General features: G+C 40.1%; 3 protein-coding genes across 5 annotated transcripts in view; all 3 read left to right on the forward strand.

The window, feature by feature from the left end:
• LOC126565670 (thioredoxin-2-like) overlaps window positions 1–22,005 on the forward strand; it is a 286,777-nt gene that overhangs the window by 214,916 nt on the left and 49,856 nt on the right. The gene's annotated exons all lie outside the window — the stretch shown is intronic.
• LOC126565049 (protein rolling stone) overlaps window positions 1–22,005 on the forward strand; it is a 62,864-nt gene that overhangs the window by 25,603 nt on the left and 15,256 nt on the right. For both annotated transcript variants that reach the window (XM_050222189.1, XM_050222188.1), the window contains exon 2: window positions 20,567–20,657. In XM_050222189.1, coding sequence (XP_050078146.1) covers window positions 20,571–20,657 — 87 coding nt within the window. In that variant the 5' untranslated portion in view covers window positions 20,567–20,570. The remainder of the gene's footprint in view (window positions 1–20,566; window positions 20,658–22,005) is intronic.
• The window catches only part of LOC126565133 (uncharacterized), a 358,067-nt gene continuing 346,639 nt past the window's right edge, over window positions 10,578–22,005 (forward strand). The window contains exon 1 of the mRNA XM_050222278.1: window positions 10,578–10,581. The gene's annotated coding sequence lies outside the window, so the exon portion shown is untranslated. The remainder of the gene's footprint in view (window positions 10,582–22,005) is intronic.

A 22,005-nucleotide genomic window follows, 5' to 3' on the forward strand; every position in this document is an offset into this window, starting at 1 on the left:
AAATACAAATAATAACTTCTGAAATAATAAATACATGAAATAACTTCTGAACCAAGAACAGTTTATTTTTAATAAGCCACAAAAAAACAACACACATAACAGGTGACACAACGACCACAGCAACTTATTTTCATCTCTCCAAGAATATTACATTTTTCCCCGGCAGCAAAGATCACTGCCGAAAAATACACAAATACCGAGCAACAAATGTCAATTTCGTGCAGCCATACCGATTCACTGCCAGCTACCAGCACTGGCAGCTTATCATCACCCGGGGTTGTACCATTCCAACCGGTAGTACTCTACTCTACTCACCTTCATCTCAATCTTCCAGGGCTGCGTTGTTTGGCTGATTATGGGATTTCCATTGCAGTCCGTAAATGATTGGCACTTGTATTATGCCGGTTCGGTAAACACGTCTTCAAATCGCTTTACACTGGCTAAATCCCTTCAAGCATCATCCTATTTTGTAGCACTCCACTGTGCTCCCAGTCCCGAGCAGATTACGGGGGAAAATGTCCCCACAGAAGGTCGAGAGGGAGCAAGCAAAAAAAAAACGAACATCAACTCACGGGATCGATAAATATTTGTATCCCCAGGTGCTTGTCCTTTTGCGCTGAAGTGTACTTCAATTTTGCACGTGAGTGAGCGAGGGTACACCTCACCGAAACCAAAACTACAGACAGTTGCAGTTGCGTTTCGGACGGAGTATATACACACATCGCATCTGTACCGGTTTCTAAGCGGCCCCGGGAATGTTGGATGTCCTTCATGTTTGTTTTTAGCTGTTTCATCATGGCTCTTTTTGGTTTTCCGTTGGCACAGTGGGCAGTTTCAAGCAAATGTTGGGATACAACAAGCTTTGCTTTGCTCCAGGATAAAAAAATAATGCGGTTTTAGATATTTTTTTGCCAGATTGATAAACTAAATAGTTTAATGTGATGACTGATAGTGTTCGTGGTAATAACGCACAGAAAAGTGCACTGAAATAGCCAAACGAGAACCAGGGTTTTTTTAATAAACAAGCGAATATATGGCCTAGTAAATTATAAAGTATAAAATTATGTCTTCACGAATTTATCAAAGTTATTTCCATAGTAGTCGCCAGGGATATTCATAAAACCGTTTGGTCTAACTTTAGAAATAACACTACAGTAGTACATCGATATCCATAGCTGATTAAAAGCCCAAAACAGGCAAATGAACTCTTTAAAAGTTTTGTCATACAGCGAAATTAGTTATTTAACAATTCTTTTTTTTTACATTTCTTCATAGTTCAACACGAAAAATAAAATAAAGAGGAATATTTAATAACCGAAACAACGAAAACAGAAACAAAAATTATGCTAATTTATTTAAAGCAAATTTTGCTATTATTTAAAGATTTGAGAAGGAACTCTTGTGAAATGGTGAATTCCTTCGATCAATTTAATTAGGAGCGTTAGATTATAATATGTGATATGTAATGGTTCTTGGGACGACCCAGTGGTGTAGGCGACAGCGGCGCCGGTCTTCAAAGTGCAGGACCAGGGTTCAAATCCCATTCGGACCGTTCCCCCGTAGTGAGGACTTGACTATCCAACTACGTGGTATTGGCAAGTTCTGTCAATCATTCGATGGTCGGCGTGACCTAAGAAGATCGTGAAGCCAAGAAGAAGAAAGGTCCTTGGGATTTGTCTAAGTTTTTCGAAATACCTACTGGACATAAATATTTATGAAGATATTTAAGCGTTTTTGGATAATTAAATTGCATTATTTAATTCTAATTTGCTAGTCTAATACATAATACCCGCTTACTCGCACCAGGTACCCATTGTGGTTTCGGTATCATTTTAGCAAACGAATACATGTTTGTATGATACTAGTAACACAAATCCTACCATCCTACCCACCATGTTGTTGTGTGGTCATCAAAAAAAAAAAAAAGGTTCCAGTTATAAATGGTGACACTCTACAGCTAAGGTGGAATCCCTTCATTCCAAGACTCCTCTTTTGACCTTTTGACACGTTTGTGTCTGTGTGCGTTACATGAAACTGTAAGTCGAGGATCAACGTGGGATCTGTCAAACTACACCATTCATGCGCGCGTGCAGATGGAAGCACACTTAGAAAAAAAAACATACCTTCGCTGCACAATTCCCTCCCAACCACCATCAATCTTTGCAGGAATGCTCAATTTTCAGTTCGATCCGACTGTCTATAGAGTACAGATTTCCGGACGTCACCGATCAAATGGATGTAGAAATATGTTCTTGCATATGGTTCACCTTGGTGTGAGAAACGGGTGGGAAAATTTAATCTTTTCTCCATTTTACCAGCACACGCCAAGAGCACCCTTCCAGCAGCTGAGTGGGTTACGAGGCGACAAAACATGGCGGATTTTTTTTGCCAGAAGTTTTGCTTGCTTGGTGACGATATAGATCAGAACCCAGTGGCTCATCGTAAAACGAATTGGATGGATTTCGTTTGAATAAATTTCATATTCTTTTGATACGATTTGCCTGAAAGCGTTGATGTGTGGATGTGTGTCTTTTTTTTTCGTGCTTATTTGTCTGCCGTCCGTGCAGAACCGTCGTTGCGGGCAGAAAGATGGTTCGATTTTCATTTCCGTACGGATGTGGGTATGCATCGTCGCCCTCGTCTTCCTTTTTTCAACTCTCTTACCAACTCTCTTCAGATATACCGACCGCGTTCGACAAACTCGTCAACGTTTCTTTCACGCTTCACTTGGGAGATGTTCTATCGAAGAATTCATACACAAAATGGACGGTACGTCTTACGGCCCTTATGTCGGCTTGGGCTGAGTTCTGGGACACAGCACAGCACCGAGATTAGAGCAAGTTTAATGGCCCACATCCAAGGCGTTATTTGCAGGCACGAATGGTTGTACTCTGTGTGTCTGTGTGTTTATATGATATGATTTCCGGTCATCGGTCATGTGTGCCTTCGGGCTGTCGGTTCTTCCCTCAACTCTTGCTTTCTGGCTATTTTCTTTGCTTGATATCTTGTCATCACAAACGTGGTGTAGCGCAGGGCTTGATGAAGCGGGAAAGTGGTGTGAAAAACTCGTCTAACTTGGGTGAGTGCAAGTGCTGGGTTTTTTTTTGTCGAAAAACTTTCGGAAAAGCTGTTAGTTTCTGTACGTCGTGAACAGACGCTAGTGTGAAAATAAGTTATGATTGAACACCCACTTTCCACCTAAGCTTTTCGCTCCCAAAATGCTGCTTCATGGTTGGTGTATTTTTGATCCGATTTGTTGAGCGAAATGAAAATGTTGACGTTTATTTAGGGGTGTTTTTTTTGCGCAACAAAGTGTCGAATTGGGTGGGCCGTGAGTGACTTTTAAAAGCATATTCGTTCCACTCGACGTTTAGGGTGATGAGTCTTTTGTCGGTTAGAATGTGTCAACACATAATTTTCTACCCAAAACATTTACCCATTTCATATATGTTGCTGGCACGTCTGGTCTACAAATACTTTAAGAAAAAGTTTTCCCATAAAACATTACATTATGTGTCACATTCGAGCTATTTGCTTAATCAGTTAGAAATGCACCAAAAGCTAACTCACTAATTGCATTTGAAGCTTAGCAAAGCGTGATCAAATAAGAGTAGCAAACGCCCTTGAAACTCGTCTACCCATGGCGAGAGAAAACTGTCCTCTTCACTTTTAAAAGCGAGCGCGACAGATAAACGACAGAGCGAAAAGCAGAAATCCATTCCATGGTTAGTCTAATTACCGAGCACAAGCACAAAAGAAGGCAGCGACTTTCGATGGCAATGTAGGCTGGCAATCAACTTCCTCCCCCGAAGGATTTCTTCCTTCCGCAAACTGCTTTTTCCACCGTCAGCGGAAATTGATAAGCGCACACTATTTTCCGTTCGGCATTATCTTTGCTCGTGAAGGTGGAAGTAAAAAATCGCGAAAGAAATGGAAGGTGGAACGCTCTGGGAGGTGGAAATCTTACTACTTACTTACCACCCATTTGCTCTGTTTTGTTTTTTTTCTTCTTCAGTCGACGGGTTTCGTTAGTGGAAAGGAAAGATGGCTTCTGCACTACTGCGCTTGGTGATGGTTTATTCCATTATGGAAATTGTTTTTTTTCCAGTGAATTCGATCCTTGCGTGAGCGTGGTGGTGAGAACTTGGAAGGTGGTGATAAAGTTGTTAGTTCGATCAAGTACAAGTAATGGATAGCTGGCTGAATTGAAGGGAAAACATTTTATGCACGCTTATTAGGGCATTTGTTTTCCAATTTTTGTAAGAAGTTTGCTTACAAACTGTGCGAAGACGATGTGAAGATGATCCTAGATCTATTTATAATATGAAAATACTATCGAAAGTACTTATTATCTGGAGTAAAATACGTACCAGAAAAAAATGTACAGAAAGCTAAATTAAAATTAGTCACACAAAATGATTGTTATAGCAATAAGAACATTAAAATGAATTAAGTTAAAAAGCTGAAATTTTAAGTCAAATTTTGTCAAATATTCATCTGAAAACAGCAAGAAGATATTTGATTTCATATGTTAAATGTTTGACATTGTAGCTAAAGCAACATGAATCTGAATTATTTGCCTATTTCCAGCACTATCGGGGACATAACCCAGTTATTGCTTAGTTGCTACATAATCTTAGATACGAGATATTTGGAGATGGTTTTTTTTATTCCTGTAGAGCGGCCAGACTTTATTGCTATTGGAGAAGATATTCTTCTTAAGAGATTTGCACACATAAAATTATATTGGATACTGCAGGTCTGTTGGTCTGTTGGATGCATCTTAGATCGAGGACTCACTCAACAACGCTAAAATATTTTTTCGCAAGTGCCATCAATTGCTCATTTTGAGTGAATGTCGCAAGAACCGTTTCATCGTAGACATGGACAGTGAGTGAGTTTTGTATAAGAATTTCCTTCATTTTTTAGATTTTTTTCATCGTTTACGCAGAGGATCTAACCCAAGATTTAGTATTTCGACAGAAAGAAAACACCCGACAATAAAGCTTTGATTTCCTCGTACGACACTTAAGGGTTTTTAGAATTTATGGTTGGACGCAGTTCTAATTTGCCATTAAGAAGTGCCTAGCAAATACAGTTTATTGACTTGTATTGAGCATTGCTGATTCAAATGAACAAAAAAAAAATAATCAAAAGACAATTAATGGTCTTGCGAATCACTAGGTCATTGCACCAAAGGTCTTTAAATTCAGTTTTTAAATCAGTATTATTTTTTGAAAAATTCTTGGATGGATGGAACCGATTGAAAATGGTTTTTTAGTACAAAAAACACACTAAATTTATAATTTAATCCAGACTGCGATTGGTAAAGTCCATTTTTTTATACGGAGCTATTTTTTTTTTTTTATTCATGAAGGACGGCCAGGCCGTATTGCTTACAATAAACTTAAAAGTAGTATACTCCTTTCATCTTTGCTGGGAGACATTTCCTTCTCCGAGCCGTGAAAGGGCACCATATCCCGGGTGTGCTCGGTTGTTGCGTATATTCCGTCATCCAAAGCCAAAGTCGTGTTCATAGCGAGGGTCTTATCGTGTGAGGGCACCTTATCCCGGGGTGTGTGTGGGCGTTTCCGTGCTCGTAGTCCTGATGGTAGCGGGGGTCTTGATCGTTTTCCATTTCGAAGGAATCCTTGATTGTGTCCGATCTTGAAGTCTCGTTCATGTCCTTCTTCTCCCTGTCGCTGGATTGTCCATCCATAGCATCGGCCGGTGCAACTTCTTCCATATGGTACCCAACCCTTCACGCATCGTACTCATTCATACATTCATTCATTCATTCATCCATTCATCCATCAACATTCATACAAGCGAGGTACAACATATAATTACAATTTATTTATTAACTAAATTGTTTTTACATCTAAACTAACCTAAACCTAACCTAAAAGAAACCTAATTAATGCAAAATATTCCTCACGAAGTGTACCGCACGAGAGTTGAGAGCAAAGAGAGCGAGCTCGCCCGTTCTGTCGACCTCGAAGGCTGTGAAAGATTCTGGCCGTGTTGCCAGAATCGCTGCTGTAGTGTTTTATAATAATTATTATTATTAGTTATCGTTCACAACGTAATTCCTCCCGGGGGTAAAGGAAGGTCGTCCCCGGCCGTATGATTGTTTTCGAGTTTGTCTATACAGTTTACGAAATCCTCCTTCTGTTGATCTTATTTTTGTGACGTTTGACTTTTCGTGTGTTTTCGAATGTTCTGTCTTTTATGTTATGAGCAGTTGTTCTGATAGCACGTGGGTCCAACTTCTTTCGAATATTGGGTTTAACGTAAACCTCTTCCCCATCATTTATTATTGGAGGATCCTCTTTCTTATGATTACTTCTGGTCTGTGCTTGAAGTGATCTGTTCAGATTTACTTTGACGTTGTTGAAAATGTCCTGTGCTTGCCTATTTATCTCTTCCGGATTCGTTATATTGCATTGGTTAAACACGATCTCATTTGGCGTATAGCCTGTCGAGGAATGTACCGTATTGTTGTATAACGCGATGCATATTGGTATCATATTAACCGTGTTCGTATCGGGAAATTTGTGCTTATTCGTGTTATACATTTCTATTACAGTAGAATGTGTCTTTTCCACTTGTCCGTTGCTCTCGGAAGACGATGCGTATTTAAGCGACGTGCCTAAGTTGCTTAGGAATTGTTTCAGTTGAATAGATCGGAACGTAGTTTCATGATCGGTAATTATTTCTGTCGGTGTTCCGAAATTACTAAAATATTTCGCTAACGCATTTTTGACGTCAATGAGGCTTTTGGATTCTATTGGGACCATTTGTGCGAATTTTGAAAATGCATCCACTAATGACAGAAAACTATTCGAGTTTATGGAGAAAATATCCATGTGGACGCGTTCCATTGGTCGATCTGTTACAGGTCTAGGAGATATTTTGATATTGTAGGGTTTGCGATCGTACTTGTGAGTGTTGCAAATTGTGCAAGTTCTAACTGCTGCTGCGATCTTGTTGTACATTTTCGGGAAGAAATATGCCCTTTTTAGTTGATTTTCTACTTCGGCCACGCCTCTATGAGCTCTTTCGTGTTCTTTCGTAATCAATGAGTCTTGCTGTTCCTCGCTCGGTACATCTTTTACTTGTAAGTGTGTAATTATGAAATATCCGCTACTAGTGAAATACTTTCTGTAAGATTCTTGTATCAAACCTAATATTTCTTCTGGGGCTAAAATAGCTGTCTGTTTTCCATTGTGATATTTTCTGATTGTATGTTCTATTATTTTTTCGTTATAATATTGCCTAGTGACTACTGTTCTTTTATAGTTTTTAAACGGCAATTCTTCGATATCGTTTTCTGATTGTGACACTCGGAAAATAATTTGGTTTTTATAATAATTTATAGGTCTTTCGGTTGATTTGATATAGAAGCTATCTGAAGTGTCTGCTGAGTGTGTTGTTTCTAAGTTTGTGGTGTCGTGGATGTTAATGTCAGCCGTATCATTAGTTTTTCGACTTAGCGCATCTGCTACTACATTTGCTTTGCCTTGTTTGTAATCTACTGTGTATTGAAAGTTTTCGAGTTCTAATCTCCAATGTAATATTCTATTATTTTTGAGAGATGTTTTAATAAACGTGAGAGGTTTATGATCAGTATAAAGCTTAAATTCTCTACCAAATAAATATGGCTTGTATTTTCTGATAGCCCAAATGATTGCTAGTGCCTCCTTTTCAATGGTAGAATAATTTTCCTCTGCTTTGTTGAGTGTTCTGCTTCCAAACGCAATAGGACGCTCTACATTATTTTGGATTTGCGAGAGAACCGCTCCGATTGCATAGTCGCTAGCATCGGTTGTTAATATGAAGGGGATAGTAAAGTCAGGGTAAGCTAATACTTGATCAGATGCTATAATCTGTTTCAATTTAGAAAATGCTTCAACGTACTCTGCGTCGTTTGGGTTTACTTTTTGTCCTTTTTTCAGATATTTTGTGAAAGGTTTAGTGATTCTTGAATAATCTCTAATGAAACGACGGTAATAGCCAGATAGTCCTAGGAATTGTCTTATTTGTTTTTCGTTTTCTGGTAATTTCCAATCCAAAATCTTTTTAACTTTGTCTGGATTTGGTTTTATACCTTCAGGAGAAATTACGTGTCCTAAAAATTCCGTTTCGCGTTTTAGAAATTCACATTTATCTACTTGTATTTTCAGGTTAAAGTCAGAAAGTCGTTTCAGTATTTTGGAAAGATTATCTAAATGATTTTCGAGATTATTCCCAACAATTATGATATCATCAAGATAAACGTAACAGATATTGCCGATGTATTCTGATAAGATATTGTTCATAGCCCGTTGGAAAGTGGCCGGTGCATTTTTGAGCCCGAATGGCATTCTTGTGAATTCAAAGTGGCCTTGATTAGTTGAAAATGCAGTTTTTTCCTGATCTTCCGGATGCATTTCGATCTGGTGGAATCCAGATTTCAGATCCAACGTAGTGAAATAACTTGATTTTCCGAGGCTATCCAAAATGTCTTCAATTTCTGGTATGGGATATTTATCACCTACCGTTTTCTCGTTCAATTTACGGAAATCAATAACTACTCTAACCTTTTGTAAGCCAGATGCATCTTTTCGTTTTGGCACTACCCAAATTGGAGAAGCGTAAGGGCTTTTTGATGGTTTTATAATATTTGCTTCCAGCATTTCTTTTATTTGATCTTCGACGTCTTGTTTGAAGATGTGTGGATATCTATAGCTCTTAGTAAATACTGGCTCATTATCTTTTGTGTTAATTCTGTGTTTTATAATTGTTGTGCTAGTAAGTTTTTCGTTGTTCTTCAGTAGTACGTTATGATGGTCAATAAGAGTTTCAATTAATTTTTCCTTTTCATAAGCTGATAAATGCTCAGTTCGTATAAGTTGTTGAATTAATTCTTTGTTTGGCACAGTATTAGAATCAGCTGGAATTGGTGCCAGAATTTCAAAATTATTGACAATTATATTTAATTTGGGGATTTCAGGAGTAATTTTACTTGTTGTTAATACGTTTATAGTTGATCTATTATTTTGTGATGAGTAAACACCTGGTTCAATTAGCGTATCATTACTTAGGCGCTGGTAGGTTGGGACAAACCAATCTCCACAACGATCAGTTATAACTGTGACAGTATGACAAAAATATTTTCCAGTGTAGTATTTGTGGAATTGTGTTTCAACACCCTGAATAGTGATAGTATTAGCAGCATAATTTATAATGGTGTCGGTTTCAGCCATAAATTTTGATCCTATAAGGCCGTCGAAAAAGTTATGGAAATCAAAAATGTAATAAACTTGCTCCTTAAATGTAGGTCCTAATAGGTTACATTTAATTTTTTTATTAGTTGTTTGTTTACCAAAAATATTTTCAATGTTCGCATTACAACACATTTCGTTATTTGAAATAATGCCTGGCTTAAGTATGTTTTTATTTGCTCCACTGTCAATCAACAAACGTATTGATTTGTCTTTGGAGCTATCATACACGATTAAGTATGGCAAGAAGTCTAACGAATTGATCATGTCGGGTTTTCGGTTGAATTGCCCAGACGAAAATTTGTATTGTTCTCTTTACATGCAGTGATTTCGGTGTTATTGATAGTTCTGTTATTTGAAGTGAATTTACTTCTTTGTGAAGAATCAACTTCCATCGGCGTAGGATATTGTTTATCAGATTTATCCACATTCGTATAACGTATTCGTGAGGAGTTTCCAAAATTTGTTTTACTCTGTTCATTTTTACTATAAGATGGGTTATGATTAATAGGTGGTTGACCATTCATTTTATGTGAATTAAACTCTTGTGCTTTAATTTTGCATAGGAAATTATAAGCATCCTCAATATCTTTTGGCCGTGCTGCTTGCACATAACCGAAATATGGTTTTTTCAAACCAGCTATAAAAGCGGCTAATCCATCCTCATCTATAAACTTACTGATTGCTGTCCAACTATCCCTGTAATCCTGATCTTGTTTTGCAATAGATTTTATATTTTGAATTATTTCCTTAGATTTTTGATAATATTTATGTATGGTCATACCTTCCGTCATTGTATTTTGCCACAATTGGCATTTAAAGGTGGAAAGTTCTCTTCTATCGCCTATGGCGTCGATCAAAATTTCCTTTACTTCATCAAAAGTTTTTGGATTGCCAGCAGCACAAAGAACGTCCTTGGCCTTTCCTTCTATTTTGTTTAAAACTGCGGTTACGTATACATCGTAAAGTTCTCTGTCTACTCTCTCTTTAAATAGGTTCAAAGTACTATCAGCTGTTTCAAGCCACGCTGATAATTGTTTTTTATTACCATCGTACTTTGGTAGCGATTTTATCGGGTCGGGTATCTTAAATAAATCTTCTACCTTGATACCCGTCTTAGATTCCACGTGTTCTTTGATGTCACTTTGAACAATTATTTGTTCTTGTGTAAACTTAATTGCTTGTTCTTGCACATTTAATCTTTCGTTTATGGCCAACAAGCCAGTGCTTAACTGTTTGAGTTGATCCAAAATTTGCGATTCCATTGTATCTGCGTTTACTAAACTCTCCGAAGCCGAATCTGTATGAAAAAGTTGTATTCGAACGCTAGGTGCTGCGTTGATCCAAATTCTCTTTCTCTTTTACACTCTCGCTTGGCAGTAACTCTCAAATTTGATAACAGTATCAACGTCCTATCAACCTATCTGGTAGTGTTGATTGGATGTATGTGTGATGCGTGACTCGATACAAGGTCTCACACCACGTGCTCTCAGTGAAAGTAAAAACACTGCTACGCACTTTTGCTAAAATCGGCCTATCTGGTAGTGTCAATTTAGCGAACGTAAAACTTAATATAAAAAAGTTTTACTTACGTGTGGTAATAGTTTAAGGTTGTGCCGGGGGGTCCTCGAACCAAACAACGGATGTAATCCTTTAGCTGCCGGTGCAAAATGCGGGAACCACTTAAGAATGGATTATTAATCCAAATCTTTTCCACTGTATTTAAGCACTTCCTCAACTGTCTACAGCGCCAATTACAATTTATTTATTAACTAAATTGTTTTTACATCTAAACTAACCTAAACCTAACCTAAAAGAAACCTAATTAATGCAAAATATTCCTCACGAAGTGTACCGCACGAGAGTTGAGAGCAAAGAGAGCGAGCTCGCCCGTTCTGTCGACCTCGAAGGCTGTGAAAGATTCTGGCCGTGTTGCCAGAATCGCTGCTGTAGTGTTTTATAATAATTATTATTATTAGTTATCGTTCACAACGTAATTATATATAAGACAGTAAACGGAACTATTTAAAAGCAAAATAGTTAGTAGCACAAATTTCAGGACTTAGGATTTTAAATATCAAATCAACGAAAATTATTAAAAATTGTCTTAGTTATTTGTATTTTTACTTCTTCAAAACAAGTTTACCACTCACCCTACTCCCTTCCACATGCACAGTCGAACCAACCCGACCTGTCCTGAACTGACCTTACTGAAGCCAATAACCTCACTTAGTGTGTTCCGCCCGGTTGCAGCGTTCCCTTATACACCTTTTGTAGCAGTAATTCTTAACTCTAAAAATTTGATCAAATGTAGAATTTGCCTAGTAAAACCACAAACCGCTTCTTAAACATTGTCCCCATAGTGAATCATTCCGTGAGCCAACTACACCACAAACACGGACAATCAAAATACAATGAACTTCATGGAGCTATGCGAATATGCTTACATTTAGTCATCTGTATGAAATGTCCTGCCTAGCATCAAGCAGGCCATTACACGATTGGCCTAACCAATCCAGTCGACATTTGCCAATGAGCGCCACATAAGTTTCCGCACGACCACCGGAAACTAACGTTCCGGTTCCATCCAGTAACTCGAAGAATAATTGAATTCATTTCTGGGAAAAGTTGGTAACAAAACCACTAACCAGGTTATTGATTGCAGTGACCAAAGAACCGCAGCAACCATCACCATCGATTGCATACGCTGGGCGCACACCGAGCAACGGAGGCTTGCATATGGCGGCCACTGCTAGTGTGCTGGTCAGTAACCACCATCGTACGAAAGATAACCGCACGTGCATTCAATGTCCTTAGGGTGCATTCCGTTCTCTACCAAAGACACCGGGATATGATATTTGACTCAAAAATTGCATAAACCGGACGGTGGCGCTATGGGCGAGATCAGGAGCACATCATACTTGGAAACTCACAATGAAAAGCACACGACCGAGCCGTTCTTTCAGTGTTCTTACGTATAACGAGTCTAAGTTTTCCGTATCTGTATGATAAGGATGAAAAAAAAAATGTACCGTCAAAGCACAAAGAAAAAGAAACTTGTTGCCCGCTGATGCCCATTTGAATTTCAATTTAGCCCGTAGCCGAATGTGACCGGCATGGAATGTTTTTGGTGTTCGTCGGTGTTGTTCAATGCACCGGACGCGTACCATCCCGCTTTTTCGTGACAGCATCGAAACGGGTGACAGTCCTCCGAAGCATGAGCGACAGCTTCAACGTTCTATGGCATGGGGTTTCTCTCTCACTCTCGTTCGATGGAACTATTTTCCGTTTTTGCGCCCTGCAACAGAAAAAAGACGTGATCCGGCCGCAGTTTCGTGGAAAAATGTTTCAATTTACCCCGTTGCACAACTGTGAACCGTACCGAGTGACTTTTATGTGCCAGAGGAATAAGGTTTGATGCGATGGATTCTTTTACGTAACGCCGGCCTCTTCACCATTTATTTTTCAAAGGAAACTTAGCTAGAAGAAGCATACGGGTGTTTGCGACATGCAGGAGAAAATAAAGAGAGCGGAAACTGTTTTCCAACAATGGAGTTTATATGGGGTATCGCTGTTTACCTAGGCCAGTGATGGTAGGCTTCCTGGAAGCAGATGGAACAAAGTTCCGGGACAGCGTGTTGTATGGTTTGGTTGAAAAGGATTTTCTTTATGCCGTGCTGAAAGTGGCCCGAGCTTCGCCACGATTGTTTGTAAAAAATTTTATGGAGAAAACTTTATTTGGAAAGCGATACAATTTACTACAAAAATAGAATCGATATACCTTTTGACGATGGAAGTTTAAGCTCTGGGTCGCAACCATCCGTTGCGTTCGGATTTCTACCTAGCACTATTCAATGTTGATGTGTGGATCTCCTTCTAACAATGTTTGACGGAAAGCTTAAAGCTACACGCGACATTCAGAACTATAAAAGCTACTTACTTCGATTTCAAATGGAATTCAATTCTACTAAAATGCAGGTGAATTTGATCTACATTTTGTTTAGCAAAACTTAACGTAAACTTGACTGCATTGGTGGTAAAATTACTTATTCGCGTTGTTCTGTGATATAAAAAGCCTTGCATTGATGAACAGCACCGTTGGGAACTAGTCTGTCTCATTCGTTTTGAAAGCTTGCTCTAATTGCCAGCTCGTAAAGCTGTACAAATAAGAAACATAAACATGAAAGGTATATTCTGGGAATTGATTGAAACTCTCACTCGTCTCACAAAGATACACTTTGTACTCTAGGTTTGTTGCACAAGATCATAGACTTTGAGGTGATGTTGCTTCATCCGGCTCTGCGCATTATACTGAAGAAAGAAGACATTGTTGGACCTTTATATAAATTCACGACAAACTCGATAAACAGACATAAGCTATCAGATCCGTCAACATGAAGTTCACCTTTGCAATCGTTCTGCTTGCCCTCTTTGCGGTGTTCAGCGTCGCCATGGCCGGTAAAGCTGGAAAAGCCGAGCAACAAGAAACAACAGGAACGCCACAGCCCGGTCCACGTCCGCGTGTGCAACCTAAGCAAGGATATTACTACGCATATGCATAATAAGATTGCATCGCACAACTGACATCACTTCGATTGGATTCAATAAGTAAAATTCGTGTATTAACTCGGTCCTTCAATTTGTAAATTGTGTTTGGTTGGTTTTGTCAATGGTCATAATTATACATTTTCCAACTTATTACTAAATATAGGCCAATAAGTAGCATAAGTAGCAAACGCAGTGGCGGTTTACGAAGGCGTCCGATATGGTCCTTCAAAGAACCTAAGCGGCGTGGAATTTGAGGATTCCTATCACATTGAAACTGCTGATCGGCAGGAAGGTTCCTTGTGAACTGGGAGCCCTTATCAGCCCGAAGGCCTGGTCTTCGGGCTACCCTTTTTATTTTCTTCGTTTATCGAGAAACTTATATCCGAAGACGTTTACACGAAAAAAGAAAAGATAAAAGTACACGCAGTGTTAAAGCGAAAAAAGTTTGAGCAATAATTATTATCAGTTGAAAGTTACACTATCGAAATGCACGTCTACCGTACCATCCTTGAACACGCGGACGTGGATTTGGCTGTGAAGATGTTTCTAGTTCTTTAACTTTTTCGGATGTATCGGCCACGACGATATTAAACATCGCAAAGAGGGCAAGCAGTACGATCGCCTATGCGAGCATCATGTTGTTGGAACTGAAAGCTTATGTCTGGCTGTTGAATTTCTTACGTATTTATATAGCGATTTGACCATGGTTTTTTTTAAGTGTAATGTGTAGGTCCAGATGAAGCAATAGCAGCTGAAAACCTCTATGACCTTAAAAATAAGATCAATTTATTGAGTAGCTTTGTGAGAGGCTTGAGCATTTCAATCAATTCCCAGAATATATCTTCCATGTTTATGTTTATTATTTAAGCAGCTTTACTAACTTTCATTAACAGCAAGTTTTAAAAACGAAATAAAAATAAAAGAAAACCTTAACACAGCCTTGGTTTTTTTATCCGAAAACAAAAACCTATGCTATGGAATTCTTTAAATACAAACTTAAACGATTGATGCGGTTGAAACAGTTTATTTTCCTTTCCCTCAAATTGACGGTAAGACCGACCGTCTGGTCGTGGGTAAACGATAAGGCCTACAACTTGTATGGCTGTCAAAGACGGTAACGGAACCTATATTCAACGGATCCTTGGCTCCGATAATAGAAAATTGGTATGCTTAGGAAAAAGTCGATCTCTTTGCAGTCGAACAAATCAATTGTTCTTAACCATGCATTTAGGTTAAGATCACTTTTCAAGCTTGTCCTTGGTGTCTCGAAAACGCTTCAAGCTTAAATGGACGTCATGACGCCCGTCATGATTCGATCCCCGTATCAGTCACGGAAGTAATCATCTGACAATAACTTGTATAACGTTCTTGAACAATGTATTTATGATTGCATCCGTCAAGTATATGACGCTCTAGACAATTAAATCGTCAAAGTGGGAAGAACGAGTAACGTAGACTTCAAAAACACAAAAGGACACGAAAATCAACACAAACCAAGTTTTACAAAATTCAACCAATTAGTTAATAGAGTCTTTTTATTAGAATGAGAAGGGATCATTCTTCTTATTGGCCTAACGATCTGCTTGATAATGCTGGTTGACCATCAAAAGGCATTTGAATGTTACGCAATAAGATAGTTAGTCCTTACTACGGGACAACGGCTCGGATGGGATTGGAACGTCGGTTCTGTTTTGTGAAGACCAGTGCCGCTGTCGCCTTTCCAACCAGATCACCCCAGAAAAAAGAATAAATACACGAATTTTACTGCGAAAAAAGCTATAGCATTGTTTATTGAATCCAATCGAAGTGATGTCAGTTGTGCGATGCAATCTTATTATGCATATGCGTAGTAATATCCTTGCTTAGGTTGAACACGCGGACGTGGACCGGGCTGTGGCGTTCCTGTTGTTTCTTGTTGCTCGGCTTTTCCAGCTTTACCGGCCACGGCGACGCTGAACACAGCAAATAGGGCAAGCAGAACGATTGCAAAGGTGAACTTCATATTGACGGATCTGATAGCTTATGTCTGGCTATCGAGTTTGTCGCGAATTTATATACCGGTCCAACAATGACTTCTTTCTTCAGTATAATGCGCAGAGCCGGATGAAGCAACATCACCTCAAAGTCTATGATCTTGTGCAGCAAACCTAGAGTACAAAGTGTATCTTTGTGAGACGAGTGAGAGTTTCAATCAATTCCCAGAATATACCTTTCATGTTTATGTTTCTTATTTGTACAGCTTAACTAGCTGGCAATTAGAGCAAGCTTTCAAAATGAATGAGAAAACCTAGTTACTAAGCCTTTCTTATGGGGTTTGACATGATCGAAACCAGTTGTTTTTACTGTATTGGCTTAAGCCGTTTTTGTCAAAACTGATCGATACTTTGAAAAAAAGATAAGTGTTATTGCTTGACACCAGATCAAACATATAAGTCAAACAAATCAAACAATATTACACAAAAATTCACATGTTTCAATACTAATTTTTTATGCTTCTGTATCCGTCTGTATTTAAAATTGATATTTTGCTTTTCCACGTTAATTTATTTCCACTTTCAAAATGCTAATCATTTTCAACCCACATCTCAATAAAACACACCAGAGCATGACATGAAATACACCTCGGAGGACTATTTGCTGGTCAGATCCATTTTAACCCCTGCAGAGAAAAATAGCCTCACATAGAAAAACAATCAAGTTGATTGATGTGTGAAGCTGCATGGACACAACTGCTAAAAGAAAAAAAGCAGAAAAATGGTAGCAACTACTAACAACAAGCTATTTTGGCTCAATGTCATAATTTTCCCACCCAGCATTCCAAATGTTACAAACTCACCTGCCTGCCTGCTGGGCAGCAGTTCGCGAGACACGTGAAATTAATGACACCTGCACGTTTTTTCTTTTTTCCTGCTTTCCTGCGTCAGCATCTCTATCGATGGCTGGACACAGCAATTTGGTAAAAACAAAAACAAATTCCACCACATAGGTTTGTAGAGGTTTTGTCGTATGTCGAGTTGTTTGTTTTTTTTCTGCCCTGTTTTCTGGTTCCACTATCTCAGAATCAATATTGTTTTCCCGTGGCACTCTTCACGTTCGGACTGTAGCTCCCTTCGGGCGATGTAAATGATGAGCCAAAAAAAAAGCATGCACGTGAAATGAAATAAACATAGACATTTGATTGCGGCAGTTGGATTCAAAATTTTACGACCCACATTACGGCTGTTTGGGGCAACACTGCGATAGCGTTTTTGTATCGCAATTTGGTGACGGTTGCTGCTAACAGTTCGATAAAAGTTTCGCGTTTGACATACACGTTTCCGGCTGGACGCGCATCACCCTGTGACCCTCAAGCAGAACAGGTTCGGCATCGGGGTTTTGTCTCTTGCCTGGCAATAATTGTATGTGGACTGCCAATCGAGCTGACATCGATTAGACAGGACCACCGCGTTCAGGAAGTGAAGTGGTTTTCCTTGGCGGTGGTTGTTTGCTTTCTGTTTGCCTGTTTGCATGACATCCCTATCCTAACCTCCATCTTTCCAGCTATATTAACCGATGTTTGCTGGCGAACGCCAGTTTCGAAAGCACACGGAAATGAAAATGCGTGATCGATTTAGTTCCGGTCCCTTTAACCCGGCAGCGTAGGAAGTCACCCTTTTCGCAAGCGAACCTCTTCACTGTCGTCGCTTGCTGACCTTATCCCTCTCAAGGATCGGTTTTGTTTCCTTCCTGGGAAGCTTCTGCAACTCTCCATTCGGTGTGGAAGTTCAGTCACGTTCTGCACAGAGAAGCCGGGCCGGGCGAAGCACTCGAGCGAAACACTATTTCTCGATTACACGCTGGCCGCCATTTTCGATGGCGATTTTAATAATCTGCAATTGACGCCGGCAAGCGTTTTCCGGTCTGATGGGCCTAAAACGGTGGTCCAACGGTGGTGGTATGCTTTTGACGCTCGAGTGAGTTTGCAATCGTTTCCGATACGATCTCCCGCAAAACCAAGCGCACGCTTAGGAGGACAATAATAGTGCAGAGGAAGAAAGAAGAAAACGAAAGCCTTCCACCCACTTCCAATTTCTAACGAGCTCCTTCCGTTGCATCCTAACAGCCCACCTATTGGGTGGGTGTGTGTGTGTGTGTGTGTTATTTGCTGACGATGCGCATTCTACGTGCCGGTCGGTTCAATCGTCTAGCCTTCGACCCTAGCCGGCTTGCGACGGACCCACTCGAGCATGCCAACCGTGGTCGCTAATGAATAGACCGCCGATGTTTAAGATTTCAAGAGTGCTCTCGTCTGTAGTTGCGTCACCCTCCCGAATGCGCTGCTTCGACGACAAGAAGGTGCTCGTCGAAGATGCTGATACCCGCTAACCGTGATACTCTCGCCCTATAATGTCTGTGCCATGGCTAGCAGATTTTCAAGATCGTTCGCATGCTCGCTGGGCGTTTGTTGCCGGTACGAAACCGTGCGATGTTTGCTAATGAGATAAATGGTTCTTAATTCGTGTATTTTCTCTGTTTACTTTGTGCTTTGGCTGAAAGTGATACTGATCGCAAGGAAACTGAAGAAAAACGCTTATCGACAGCATGCGTTTCCGATGGTGGTAAAATTGTAAAACGGTTTGTTACATAATGTGAAGCGGGAAAAGGATCGATATGTTGGAAATTTAAACAATTTTCTAACAACCTTCATTTCTTAAAGTACATTAGTACACATAACAGTGAAACGAACTCAGGGTATAAAAAAATTGAACAAGGCATCGTAAATAATTTGATAGTAAAGTAGATAGTTTAAATATTTTGAGGATAAGTGTTCACAGCAATTCTTGAAATATTCCATCAAAATAAAGATTTGTTATTTGGCAAATTTCTTTTGATTGGTTTGGGGCTGTTTTCTTGAGCAACAAGAGCGATATTAAACTCCCTCCGAAACATTATTTCGATGTACTATCCAGTTACTGATGAATATTATAAGTCAATGAGTACGAATACAGATAAAAAAATTTTTTTTATATACGGTACCGAATATTCTTTTCTAAGTCAATTTTTATTGAAGCAATGAAGTTCACGACGAGCTTGAGATGTCTCTCAAAAGAACTGGAAGCGGCACGCACCTTGGCATCCATCGGTGTCTCATCACAAGAAGAAAAAATCAAGAAGATTAAGGTCCGGGAATCGGGAAGGCCACAAAATCTTATTGGGCAAATCAATCAAAATCTCTCGACTCCGCGCTTGGACGATATTCACTGTGTAAGCCGGTGCACGGTCCTGATGTCGTAATGATCTTTCCGGTATCCTTCCGTGTGATACGCTGCGTTGATTTTCGTGTTTTTCTTGATAAACACCAGTGCTTCCCACGCCTGGATATGGCCCTCAAACCATCATCGAAGGAGGTTTGGGAACCACGGGATGTTTCTGACGGGATGCTGACGAACGTCGGCGCCCACAAAAGAGCATTTCGGACATTGTGTGGCAGTTGCAAGACAAAGAGTTTCTCACCAGCAAACAGGAACTCCTGACTAGCGTACCGCGAAAGTAGCAGCTTGGCTTTGTTCAGCATTTTTTGTTGTAAACTCCGTAACTCTGTAAATCTTGCGTTTCTTGTGCTGCTTGCATCCCATATCCTTCATGTCCGTCATGTTTGTGTGAGCAGTTCCGGATCAAGCGAAACATTTTTTGGTGAACCCGCTCCCTCACCACCTTGACGGCTGTTGGCATCGTCGCCGAATGAGGTCGTGCGGATCTTACGGGGTCCTAGGCTGAGCCCTTCACCCGTTACCGACAGATGGTGGTATAACACCGGATCGCTCAGATCTCGCAAACAACTTTACTACGACGTCGAATTTGTCCTCCCATTAGAATTCTACTACCAATAGTTGCAACTAAACACCCGTTTTGAAAAGGGCTAAAAATGGCCGATGATTCTTGCAAAAGATCGTGCAAAGTCTCTGAGTAAAATCGATTAAATTTTAAAGCAGTCAAAGAAGCGTCTTAAAGCAGCATGTTCAGCCAATATTATGTTGCGCTATGGCAAGCAATCTCCAGGCAAAGTTGTGTTTGGCTAATTATAAACCCTCAAAGCTGTCATGTTTAATGTAGTTTAGAAATTTAAATTTAACACTTGTTCGGACACTTTCGCGTGTTGTGTTTAATAGTTTCTTTGTGGTTCAGCAAGATAATATGCTGAAAATTTAAGTATAGAAGACACAACAACATTCACCCCAAAGGCCTTCGCCAACTTTCGCCATCTCTTACAGCTCGTGTTAAGTGAAATCTAAGATAATCCTTTAAAATCTTCCACTAATCCTATATTCCACTCAGAGACAAAAAAAAATCGACCTACCCCGAGTAAGACCAACTGGAATTTACCGAGTTTTGTTTCCATTAACAAAATCAACTGTCCAACCTGACACGTCTAGGGGGGGTACCTTCTTGGAAAAGCCGGAACACAGTTCCCACCGCTCTTGGGCACCATTTTCGAGCCACGTTGATTACTAACTTTACCACACGCTTTACAAATGCGTTGTCCGCCTTCTCAGCTCACCCACATTTCACCTTACACCTCTCGCACACGCAGAGGAGGGAAAGCGAATTTATACGCTCGAAGCACTTTGACAGCAGGCTTTAGGTTGGTTACTGCTGCATCGGTTACGGTTTTGCAGCGCTGTTACGCCAGCTTGGGATAAACTTTAATTGAACCGTGTTTTGCTTATGCCATGTCTTACCTCTTTCTCTCTCTCTCTCTCTCTCGTTTCCAGAGTCATGGTTACCAAAATATGGAGCAGCTGCATGCCCAAACCGAGCAGCTCACCGAACCGCGTCGAACGGCATCACTTCTATCTGTGTCAGGTAAGTTCTGGGCCCGGCCAATGGGATGCTTTTTTGGAACGAAACTTACAGGTTACAATGGGGCGGGAAAGGGTGGTAGTGGCGCAAAGCAGCAAACCGGTAAAAAAGGATAGCAAGGAAAAAATCCCGATAGACCTATCCCGAATACGGTCTCTCGCCATCCACGAGCTCGTTTTTCCAGCATCAAAAGCTTGCCACAGAAACCCGAGATAACGCCCAGCGGGACACGGCTCTCGCCGGTAACACGGGTCAGGCAAACGAGCTAATAAACAGATTGAGATGCATAAATAAAAACGAAAAAACTCCCTCGAATCCCGGGCCTGATTTCGTTTCCGGTTCCACGCCGAGAAGTGTAGTGTTGGTGCATTGTGGCCGGGCACTCTGTGTGTGTGTGTAGGCGTGATGTGGTTATGTTAGTCCAGTGCTCGGCCGCTACACGCCCGGTAGCTGGCTCGTCAGCGTTGATAAGAGCACTTTTCCAGCACATTCATCCATCGTTGGGGGTGGAAAGCGGCAGTGGAGATGCTCTTGGCGGAACGAAAGAGTCTGATGACATTTCCGCTTTATCTGGTTCATAATTTAAACTGCAAGGAGTGCTAAAGATAAGCCACTCTTGTCGAGCATATCTCACACCAGATGGTGATGGCGTATCTTAGCACGTGAAGGGCTATTTAGTATAGATACTCCCTTCGTGAGTGTTGTTGATGTTGCCTTTATACTCATGCTAGCACTCTGTGTTTAGAAATAGGTCACACATGGTTGCAAAACAAACCAACAATGAGTATAGACGTAAAGGTAGATTGGTGAATACATAATGAAAGCACTTTTTTAAGGAGATGGCGGTTTATAATTCGTATTCGTTTAATTTTTTTTATTTTTAGAATTTATAAACCGCGAAGCTTGCTGACAATACGGCACTGGACCGTTATAATCGGTTGTAAATAAATAAACGCGAAACTTGAATCATTTTGCTCATAAAATTATGTACTTTATGTTCCTCTAATAATTACAATAACTTACGTAATCTTGGTTTAACGTCCTCCAAGGTCATGCCGGCTTAGGCTCTAATCTAATGACCTCACCTTGGGGGAGCGGTCTGAACGGAATGTGAACCTCGGTCCTACCATACTACCTGTAATACAATGTGGGTTTGAGATCACAAAATGAAACAGAATATAACAAAATATATGAAAGCACTACCTTAGTCATCATAGACCCCACAGCGAGACGAACTTTTAAGAATTCAAATGAAAATTCTGGGAATTGATTGAAGCTCTAATTCGTCTCACAAAGATACACATTGTACTCTAGGTTTGCTGCACAAGATCATAGACTTTGAGGTGATGTT

This window comes from Anopheles maculipalpis, chromosome 3RL, assembly GCF_943734695.1.
Source record: "Anopheles maculipalpis chromosome 3RL, idAnoMacuDA_375_x, whole genome shotgun sequence".
NCBI classification, from domain to species: domain Eukaryota; kingdom Metazoa; phylum Arthropoda; class Insecta; order Diptera; family Culicidae; genus Anopheles; species Anopheles maculipalpis.